Raw genomic sequence first — 12,079 nt, 5'->3', positions numbered from 1 at the left:
TGCAAATTAATTTTCTCATGCTGCTGCCACTCTCTGGAACTCTCTACCTTTAGATTTTAAAACCTCCCCATAACTGTCTGTCTTTAAGTCAAAGCTAAAAAAACCCCAACTCATCTTTTTAAGAAATATCTGAACACCAACTTTCCTGTACATAGAGCCTGTGTATATGTTATGCACATAGAGCATGTCCCTGAGTGTTGTGGATGAGGCACCATAAACTTATTATACTCTTATTATTAATTGCATAGATCTGTTGATCACTGGATTGTGTGATCAGGACTTGATTAGTTACAGACTGCTGCCATATAGCTGGAATATTCCTAAGTGCAGCATAAAACAACAAACAATGGTGCCGTCAAACCATCAATCATAATCTACAAGGAGTGAGTTAAGTTTTATGCAGCATTCACAGATATTCCAGCTATATGGCGGCAGTCTGTACATAATAGAGTCCGGACCAGACAATCCAGTGATCAACATAATGAGCACCGATCTACACAATTGGGATACAATGACATTTCTCAACCAAGCCTGACCACCCAATCCTGTCAGTCGCCCCTTACAACAAGCATGGGTTACTGAAGACCTATTTAACCCTTTTATTCACGGGTATTATCCACAAGGACTGCAGAGCTTCCAACTTGATCCAAGTCAAGGCAAAATGAAAATAAACCAGCATCAACTTTATAACCAAATTTAATTTAATCTTACATTTGATAGATTTGACTTTAAACAGGAATTAGTACATATTTCTTAATATTAGAGTTAAAGGAATTGGAATAAAATGAAGAAACATGTAAATTGTATATAGGCCTAAAATATCACATTTGTGTTCCAGAACACGCACTGAACTGCCCTAAAGAGAGTATTGACGAACTCCAACATTCAATAGTCATAGAACAAATACCCTTACTTACAACAAAAATTTAGTAATAGACCCCAGCCAAAATTATGCAAAGTGGAGAAGGGATGATACTCCAGAAAAGACTTGAAACTTATATGAATGTTACATTTATCAGGTGATTGATGTACAAGCCATCTTTTAAGAATATTAAACAATGTTATAATTTCAAATATGAATTAAACAATGGGACAATTTCAATCCAAAACTGCCTTAAAAATTCAAAATATGATTTGACCGAAAACCTACTAAGAAGTTGATTTTAAATTTACAAAATAAAAATATGCATTTTCTTTAAACTCATTTTCCCATCCAACCCTTATTGGCACCCAAATGATATGTATGTGGAGAAAGGCAATAATGAAATAAAACCATAAGATAAAGTGACAAGGTCTCACAAGGTCAAGTCTCTGTACACCACAACATAAGTTAACTTAAAAGCATTGACGATAGATTCCGTCCACAAATGTGCGTACAATCTACATGGCATGTTGCTGGCGATGGGTTGAGAGAGGAACTTGCAAGAGCTGAAACAATATATTACACTTGAGTCTTTGTTCTCTCATGGCAGTCCAGGTAAGTGACAAGGGATGCAAGGTCAGAAACGATATGAGTTGGGCAGGAAAGGCAGACATTAATAATGCTCCTTTGGACAAAGCATCTGCTTAAAAATGCAACATCGCCATCTATGACCCTGCTACACTCATGGTCGTACGATAATATTAACACCTGATGCCAACAAAAGAATCACAGCCTTTTCAGTTAATTTTACTACTTTGTCAATTCACCATGCTCACTAACAAAGAGAAGCATCACATAACGTTGTTCTGAAATTTGCTTCTGGGATAAAAGCTATACAAATGCTATGATTGAGAGTAACAGGCTGAAAGACATCAGGATATAAAGGTGTCTATTTAACAAAATCGCACGGTAACAGCAAGATCTTATTTAGATGGCAGCACCCTCATGTCCCAAATGTACAGTAACATATCTATGCTGCTTAAAGTACATTTAATCATCTCCTTGCATGATAAATATGTCAAATTTAGCATATGTCGTACTGGCTTCCAAAGGCAAGGGAGATAACAGACCATAAAAGTCAGGTTTCAAATTGGAAATGATTTTGTCAGTTATCTCTCTGGCATTGAGAAGACGCAGTACAAACATTGGAAAAACATGCACAGATGCTAAAAGACCCTGATACATTAGAAAAGTAACGACTGTACGCAGGCTTGTGTTTCCGTTCCACCATGATCCAAGTAAAAAGCAGGATGAGGTTGAAGCAGCAACATCCAGAACACATCCACACCATTGTCCGCACCATGTACGACCGCAGCGGTTAGACGTCAGTGTCTTTACATCCCATGTGGAGGAGTTGACAACAATGATGGCGTAGTTCATAAGTTAATAAATAGAAGCATCATGTATGATGTGGAACGCCATGGAAGGCACCTCCCTTCTGGCTATGTACAAAAACCTTCCCAACTGAACTCGTAAATATGAAAAGTTGCAATGAAAACAGTTCTAGTAAGTACACTGTTGACAAACACAGTACATCATTGCTGTGCGTGCAAGTCTCACATCGCCTTACAGTCACTGTAGGAGCATCCTTCATTCAGTGTGACTAGTGTTTCCCGTTTAACCATTGATCACTTCCACACCATGGGAGCTGCAGTCAAGTTCCCAACCTTCCTACTGTCTTCAAATAGCGTTCCTTAGGTTCAGATTCAGTGTAATATTACAGTGTCCAGGGATGAGGTAAAGATTGCTCTGGACAAGAATTCCATTGCAAGATATGCGTCACAATGGACCTAAATTCCTGCAAGGCTTGAAAGTTTCACCTCAATGTTTTTGTCAAAAGCTGGAATATGCCAATAAGTCTGGAGTTTTGTAACCAGAATTATCAAAGAACATTCACACAAATTGCCTAAAGAGAAGCCGTCATCATTTTCGTACATTCAAGTTTTTGGCTGCTTTTGCCATATCCTTGTGGACCTTCTTGGCCAGGTGTTCTTTATAAGAGAAGATGTCAGAGTCCCACTTGGTGACCTTCTGATGCTCACAGATCCATATCTCCTCCGTCACCTGAGAAATACAAGCAAGAAACAGATCTTAAGTCAGAACATTCACTGGAAATATCACAAATGTTACTTTCAAAAGTGACCGAATTTAACTTTACACAGCCTTTGCAATCTTCTAGCAATATTTCTGGGGACACCAGAAAATGGCTTCACTTGACTGACTGAGTTTGGTTTTACGCCGCTTTTAGCAATATTCCAGCAACATCACGGCAGGGGACACCAGAAATGGGCTTCACACATTGTACCCATGTGGGGATTCGAACCCGGGTCTTCGGCGTGGCGAGGCAACGCTTTAACCATTAGGCTACCCCATCGCCCCGGGCTTCACTTGAACAGATGTTTGGAAACAAACACCGGTCTTGGACTTAACGAGCAAATACTTAACCACAAGGCTTCCCACCAACTTACTTTCATACTGGCAGTCTTTTGGTAAACAATTTACATCCATTGAAATACATATCACAATACAGTACACAATAACTGTTTGTCTTTAGAACAGAAAAGCACTCATATACCAATAGACTATACTTAGTTTTAACCTGCAGCAAGCAATGTTCTAGCTATGTCAAGTCGCAAACCAGCAGCAGAAAGCAACGCAGTATCAGAAACACATGCCATTATGACAACACTGTCAATGGTTTTGTATTTCATATCGAAGAAAGTATCCACGTATGCAAGATATTCCTCATATTTTTTTTATAATATTTAATATATTTCTTACATTCCACAATACTGTAAAAAGCCAGGGAGCCTATCCACAAGTGTTCTCAGCACAACACCACTCTTGACAAAGTATAGTTAAGATATTTCATAACGCTACGAATGCTTTGTGGATTGGGACCCATGTTGAGATTTATTGGTAGGTGCTAACTGTCCTTGAAATAAGCTTTACACTATATAAACATAACCTTCAGGTTACACTAAATCAAATCACCATTGGTAGTTTAACCAGCATTGTCACTAAGGTGACATAATCCCCCGCCGCAAATTATCAAATCAAACTCATAAAGTAATGAAAGTTTAAGACGAAAGTAAATGTCAACAAAAACATGACCAGTCAACCTCTCTTGATATCTTGCTCTTTAGGTGTTCAAATACACACATATTTTCAAGACTGACTTTGACCATGACATGAATGTCATAGTGTATGAATATGCAAAAATAGTATTAAAGAAATTGCTTATTGAAAAACATTTAAAGGAAGTCTGAAAGTCTATGAAGAAAATCAAGTGAATTCATGTTAACATGCTGAAATCTTCAAAGTGTCGCAGTGACCTGGAAAATTATGTATAGGTCACCAAAATTAGATGAAGCTTGGTGTCAAATATGAAAAATATCCAGTGAATGTTTTTTGCAATATCCTGCTGACTATCTTAACATGCAATGCAATTTAACATGCTGAAATCTTCAAAGAGTCTTTGTGACCTTGAAAATTAAGCGAAGGTCACCAAAATCGACTGGGCCTTACACTTTCCCTAGATGAAGAAAGTCCAATGAATGGTTCTTGAGATATCTCGCTGACCACCTTAACATGCAAGTTAACGTACTGAAACCTTCAAAGTGTTGCTGTGACCTTGAAAATTAAGTGAAGAAGAAATTGCTTATTGAAAAACATTTCAAGGGAAGTCTTGAAAGGAAGTCTATCAAGAAAATCTATCAAAGAAAATTCAGGTCCAGTAAACCATTCTTGAAATATCTCTGATAATTCAAATCCAGGTTATATCTTGCTGACTATCTTAACATGCAATTTAACATGCTGAAATGAAATCTTTAAAACTATGTGAAGGTCACCAAAATTGTCATCTGGGTCTTCCCTAGAAATTATGTGAAGGAAGAAAACCCAAATTTTGACTGAGCTCTGGGCCTTCCAATAGATAAAGCTGTCGTGTCAAATTATGTGAAGGTCACCAAGAAAATCCAGTGAAGCTTGGTTCTTGAGATAGCTTAACATGCAGATAGTTAAATGCGGTAAAGTCCCCTTGTGACCTTGAAATGAAGGTCAAGGTCACAAAACCTGACTTGGACCTTTCTCATACTGTGATGAAGCTAGGTACCAAATATGAAAAGAATCTAGTCAACGGTTCTTAAGATATTCCAATTCGTACGTACGGACGGAGCCTAATACTATATCCCCCGCTTCGCGCTAAACGCGCGCCGGGGGATAACAAGCACTTTTCATAGGGAGCTTTCAGTGTAGACTGAATCATCTGACAGCTGTGATTTGATAATTTTTAGTAAGATTTGTATTTCACGTACCTCCGTCCAGTGTCTAAAACTGACCGTAATTTTCAATTGTTAGTGCCACCTCTTTTTACATCATGACTCATGCTGAATGTTACCAGAGGTATTTTAAAGCTTCACCGATTATATACAATGGAAGCTGTCTAAACCGGCACTCATCGGGACTGAAGAATAATCCAGTTTAGACAGTGTGCTGGATTGTAGAGCTGACATGGTTATCTCCGACTAGAACTGAACCAATTTTGTCACTCTCATATACACTATTGTATCACGAGGTTCTCTCAATTACTGCATACATTGAAAATAAAAGACAAAGATTTACGCCTACGTGTGAACTCACTAATGACATGTACAAGTGTACCCATACTGAACTAAGATTAAATTATCTTTGTCGGCAACCATGTAATTTCAGGGCAGGAATAATGGATGACAATTCACATCCGCCCGACTCCTCGCCATGTGCCGGATTAGACAGTGCTGATTACTGTATAAACACATATTCGTGCGGCTCATTTCATGCCAAGATCTGGAATTTACAGCTGTCTGATTGCAGAGCTTTTTAAATGATGATAAATGTACTAGCCATGGACAGGAGATTTTACCCCGGTGTTGACAACTTGCCGGTTTTGACAGCTTTCACTGTATTCCTGTCAATCATTAGAGCTTGAGTGATTAAAATTTCAAATTAACAAATGCCTTCCCCATCCATCAGAGACAAGCAATGTACCTATATATAAAGAGAATCCTTCCTACCTGTGATATAAGCCTGAAGTCGTGACTGACAAGGATCATTCCACCATCGAACTCATTAATGGCATCAGCCAGGGCGTCGATGGTTTCAAGGTCCAAGTGGTTGGTAGGCTCATCCAGTAATAGCAGATGGGGACACTGCCAGGCTAACCAGGCGAAGGTGACGCGGCATCTCTGACCGTCAGACAGGTTCTTGATGGGACACACCTGAAACAACAACAAATCACAAACTACACTTTGGACGGATTAAAAAGTCAAAAGATACCAGGTTTCGAACTAGTTAACATATAAAACTGAGATAAAATACCTAAAAACCTTTTAATAACAGTATTAAGTTATGGTTTCCATGCTGCCACAAATGTCATCAAAATATCTGTTAGCCATGCGGACAGTATCAGTCCAACCATATCTGAGAGCCTATGAGCATGCACTAGGACAACTAATCAGCGTCTTGGTCTTATGGATTACAGCTATTTTGAACACTACATAACAGTTCATCTTGAAAATTCTGCACTAAAGTGTGTACCTGTTGTAGTCCCGTGAGACCGAAGCGGCCGATGATCTTCCTCATCTCCTCCCTTTCCTTGATATCAGGGTAGCACTTCATCATGTAGTCCAGGGCAGACATCTCCACGTCCAGCTGGTCATGGAGGTGCTGGACAAACAGACGAGCGAGTCAGTGAGAGAGAGTGGAGCGAGTAAGTGTAGCGAGTAGGTGGAGTGAATAAGTTAAGTTTTATGCCACTTTTAGCAATATTCCAGCAATATCAGAGCAGGGGACACCAGAAATGGGCTGCACACATTGTACCCATGTGGGGAATCGTACCTGGGTCTATAGCGTGACGAATGAACTCTTTAACCACTAGGCTACCCCACCGTCCTGTGAGTAGGTGGGGTGTGTTGAGGGAGTGAGTTTGGAGCCTCAAAGAGAAATCCAAAGATGTCTATCATAGTGTTCTTGATGTTGTGACTATAACAATTTGTTTGCATACACAGTATTAAAGGCTGATCAACAGCATTAAAGGTTTACGTATGCTGGGACCAAACTAACTGTGGCGACTTATGATAATAGCAACTTCACACAACAGTTTCAGTACTTTCAAAACCAGGCCAAAGACCTTTACTGACAAATCTGAAAGTGCAACTTAAAACTGTTCCACTTTATGAATCAACAAGAAATCGATGCTGATTTCAGATAGACAGGCCATGACATGACATGACGTGACGCGACGTGATATGACCTTTTGTCTAGTGGACATTTAATGAGCTGGTCTGCCATGCTTCTTACCTGGTGGTATCTGCCAATCTTCAAGTGAGAATGCCGACGTATCAAACCCTCTGTTGGGACAAGCTGGAATAATAAAAATAGTAATAATATGATAACAAACAACCTCTCATATTGTATTATCCTTATTCTTAGAAAGATGCTCAAAGCACATTATTACCCCAACAAACAGATCAGTTTGCATTCTATTTTTATTATCATTTTCCTGAAAGCCTGTGTGATGCAATAACAACCACACTGCCATGAGATCCACCGGGTACCCATCCTCTGCTGGGTGAACAGAGGCAACGTATCAACAAAGTGCCATGCCCAAGGTGACACTAGTACATGTGCTATATATTTCAGTGTACCACAAAACCAGAGACCAACAAACACCTAGGAACCAAACTGATGAACACAGCCATCCATCCAAGGACCCTCCACAACCAACAATGCTCAACTTTACCAGATTGTGCCCTTACACTCTACACCGACTACATACCATGCAAACAATCGATCAATAAATTCGAATGACATGTAAACATATAAACATTTTGTGAGGACATAATGTTTTTAGGGTCCATGCCATTTAATAAGATGTGGTGCTTTCCTTATTTGTCATATCACTAAAAAAGTTATTCACTGAGCACTATGCACAATTGATCAAATTATGTGCAAATAATCAATCAATAGTTATTAGGGGTGGGTATTGCAGAGAATTTTCTTATTGTGATATATTGCGATGCAAAAGCGTGTATTATGATATGTATTGCAATATATTGCAAAAAGGTTTTTTTCAACAAAAACCTACGTATAATCGAGTTAATGCTTGATTTATAAAGCAAAACCACAACAAAATCTATGCTTGATTAAGATTTAATAAAAACTTTTAATCATGACAAAAAACAAATGTAAATAATATTTGGCACAAATAAAAAAAGGAAAGGAACAACTTAAAACGGAAATATCCGAAGATTTCCGAGTGTTACGAAGTTTTCCGAATGCATGTCAAAATACCGGTTTTCGATCAGCGTATCGCAATACGTATCGTTTTCATGTCTGAACCTGTAAATACCGGTAAACCGGTTATATTGCGCAGCACTAATAGTTATCATGGTTATCAGAGTAAAATTCTACAACCACGACACTGAGGCCATACTAGGGGTGTCGCGATATGCGAATGTATCGATTCATCGATACATTTTTACTGACGATACGATACGCGATACATGCTTACGTGTATCGATTCCTATTTTAAAACTTTATCGATTCAAATTTTTATGCTATATCCATCTCCTTCAAAGTCTTGATAGTAAAATTAAACGAGACGGCTCCGATAAATAGATGTAGCTAGCTTTACTTAAAAAATAGGTTGGAAACTAACAGCTTTTGTGATTGGCTAGACTATTTTGATAAACCAATCAGCGAGCGCCTACGTTGCCGGTAAGGTAATGCTTTGAAAAGGCGCGAAAATTATGTATCGCGATACGTATCGTATCGTGACCTTAAAATCGTGATACGTATCGTATTGTGAGATTGGTGTATCGTGACACCCCTAGGCCATACATTTGTTTTTACTCTCAATCACACTGTAAATTGTTTTCATATTCAACAGACACCATTCACTGACAACACTCTAATAGTTGTGAGGATAACGCTATCCTCTGCAGGAAATGCAACAGCGCTCAAGCAATACATCACTTATGTCAACAGATAAAACTAACATCTATCAGACATACTTGAAGGCAGTAGAAACAATTTCCTGATGTGAGGGAGGGAAATTTAGTTTGAACGCTGCTTTTAGCAGTATTCCAGCAATATCACAGCTGGGGACACCAGAAATGGTCTTCACACATTGTGCCCATGGGGAACTGAACCTGGCCCTCAAGCGTGACAAGTGAATACCTTAACCACTAAGCTACCCAACCACAACAAAAATTCCTGATGTAATAACAGAAGTATTCATAGACTTATACACATTGAGTCCTTTGAGCACCCTGCCTCTATTACATCTTAACAGTATACATTAAAGGGTTTGTACATAGACCGCTGTCTGCTATGGCAGTTTTGAGGCATCCTGTCACAGTGGCCTTAGTAATGTCTTTCTCGATGAGGACATGCACTAGACATTTTCCCATGTCAATGTGTTTTGAATAGCTGTGATGTGAACCTAATGATGGGACAAAGTAGCCTGTCCAGATAATCAAAAATGTAAGGTAGGATGGTTTTTCAAAGGAATAAAGTCAAATACTGCCAAAGCACGATGTGAGGGACTCAATGGTGCAGTTAACTGACGCATTCAATAAGATATAAAACACTTCTTTACAACCTTAAGACAGAACTAAAATTTAATCAAGAGTAATCTTACATCTCCTGTAATCAGCTTGAGGAGAGTTGTCTTTCCTGCTCCGTTAGGTCCAACCAAAGCCACTCTGGTATCCAAGTCCACGCCAAAGTCCAGATCCTTGTAGATGTGGGGCTGCATATAGAAACCATGCATTATAATTCTACCACAATCCGAAGGTTCTACCATAAGCTTTGGCTGCCCAAAGTGATGAAAGTACTCAATAAAATTGGTAGATCAAATAAGTGGGGTACAAAGTCATGTAGATCATGTCTGACCAGGCATCCGTTTCAGCTGCCTCTATTGACAAGCAAAGGTTACTGGTCTAATCCCTATGAGGATTGCTTTGTTCAAGGGCTTGCTATTCACAGATGTAATATGCTGGAGGAACACCTGTCTAACCTCCATTTCAGAAACACATGCAATACATGTCCAAAGGAGAGAAACATATCTACGGCTGTAACGAGGCATCAAACTATTGATGGAATGCAATCGTTGAGTTTCTGATAGCAATTAATCGATGGTAGAAACGAAAAACTATGTGTGACTATCGACAGTCTAGTATTTGAAATGGGTATTTGGATGGTTATTTGTTTTTATTAAATATTTATGACGTTTTGCATTTTTTAAAAATTGTTTGGGTGCAGACTTGCACCTTCATTGAGTTTATGTTTCTATTGTTCACTTGATCTTGGTTTCAAGTTTTTAGTCAGTTATTAAAAGAGACTGAAACTACTTCAACTTGTTTTTAGTTCATATAATCTAAACATTCATTTGGGAAATAACTTCAAATGAGACAATTCAAGGAGAGAAAGAAAACTATTGCAATAGTTTGTTGCAATAGACTATCGCTATCACAATAGTTGATTCACCCTCAATAGTCACCGCTAGAGATCACAGCCCAAGCATTTTACGTGTATAGTTTGTTGTTTACCCTAGCACTCAGCAATATTCCGGCTATATGGCAACAGTTTATGATTAATTGAGACTGGACCAGACAATCCAGTAGGGCTGAGCAATATTACCGGTATACCGTTTTTTACCGGTTTTGAACCTGCGATACGAATATCACGATACGTTTTTACTAAAGCAATATATTGGTTATGAAAGAGTTACCTCCCCAAATTATCTGCCCTTGTATCTACATAGCAACAAAATGGCGGCATCTAGTTCGTCTGCAGAGGAAGAATTTCTACTTGCCAAATTTGATATTTGAAATTATTTCTCACTGAAAAGTCAAGTCATGTTATGTCACAATTAAGTTATGGTACAAATTTGAACTTTCATTCTATGAATTTAGGAGCTGATTCAGATTGTATGTGCCAAAGTGTCTGGAAAGAAAACACACCAGTGAGAACTGAGAAGTGCTTTATGTTTGTTTATTTATTTTTAATAAATCATTTTACAATGATTTGTTTGTAGCATCTTCGATATTCTCAAGGGTATATGTTCCGATAAATCTCCACAAGTGCCCTGGACGCATCTATGACTCGGCCCGATAGTATTATTACCTCCCTTTGCTATACATATTGCAATACACTTTACGTGTATTGCAATATATCGCAATACGAAATTTGGTGCAATACTCAGCCCTACAATCCAGTGACTGACAGCATGAACATCGATCTACACAATCGGGATACAATGACATGTGCCCACCAAGCCAGCGAGCCTGACCACCTGATTCCATTAGTCGCCTCTTCACAGAAGCATGGGTTGCTGATCTGCACGTGTATTTGCCTCTATAAAGATGCAGAACATTGACTTACCTTCTTGTCATTATATCTGAAGCTGACGTGCTGGACCATAATGACAGGTGGTGGCAGTTTCCCACAGCTTGGGAAGTAGAACGACAGTGTCTGGAATACACCATTGTGCAAGAATTTAGTTGCAATATTAAAATGACATCTTCAGAGCATATTTCTATTATCAAAAATTAATTATTATTTTAATCTTCTAAAATGCATCTTAACTCTCAATACCTTGAAATCTGACTTCCTAAAAATTTGTACAAACCTGTAGAGGTTATGAATTCTTTGAAGAAAAGTCCTCCTTGGGGTACATATAAGCATTAAAATGTCCATTTTAAAATACCTACGACAGTTGTAACAATATTTCAATAAAATATTTTACCAAACAAAAACTCGTTTTGTTTAGTGAAACCACCCCTATAGGGCCCCTCACAGGGCCCCCTACACCCAACAGCAGGTAACTCTGGCTGCTTACCTCGTACCTCACTTTTCATGCTGAACGTGTCAGACATAATGAGGGGAGGTGGAGGCGGCAGTACCCCAAGGAGGACTTTTCTTCAAAGAATTCATAACCTCTACAGGTTTGTACAATTCTTTTTCAGAAGAAGTCCTCCTTGGGGTACATATAAGCATAAGACAGACTCCCAACGATGGCGAGTCGGGAGCAGCATTCAGTCTGGCTAACATACCCCCTAGTTCAATCGAAGGCACAGCCGAAGCCAAAAGAGAGAGAAAATACACTTACCG

General features: G+C 38.8%; 1 protein-coding gene across 1 annotated transcript in view; it reads right to left on the bottom strand.

Moving 5' to 3' along the window:
* Window positions 1–680: 680 nt before the first annotated feature.
* Window positions 681–12,079, bottom strand: part of LOC124266181 (ATP-binding cassette sub-family F member 2-like) — a 29,411-nt gene continuing 18,012 nt past the window's right edge. The window contains exons 10-15 of the mRNA XM_046700985.1: window positions 11,351–11,440; window positions 9,606–9,716; window positions 7,262–7,324; window positions 6,500–6,628; window positions 5,977–6,180; window positions 681–2,986 (exon numbers count right to left, since the gene is read on the bottom strand). Coding sequence (XP_046556941.1) covers window positions 2,846–2,986; window positions 5,977–6,180; window positions 6,500–6,628; window positions 7,262–7,324; window positions 9,606–9,716; window positions 11,351–11,440 — 738 coding nt within the window. The 3' untranslated portion in view covers window positions 681–2,845. The remainder of the gene's footprint in view (window positions 2,987–5,976; window positions 6,181–6,499; window positions 6,629–7,261; window positions 7,325–9,605; window positions 9,717–11,350; window positions 11,441–12,079) is intronic.

Source organism: Haliotis rubra, unplaced genomic scaffold, assembly GCF_003918875.1.
Source record: "Haliotis rubra isolate DU_JTF1 unplaced genomic scaffold, ASM391887v1 Scf1237, whole genome shotgun sequence".
Taxonomy (NCBI): Eukaryota; Metazoa; Mollusca; class Gastropoda; order Lepetellida; family Haliotidae; genus Haliotis; species Haliotis rubra.
Note: the sequence above shows the minus strand (reverse complement) of the source record. Positions and strands in the feature narration are given on the sequence as shown.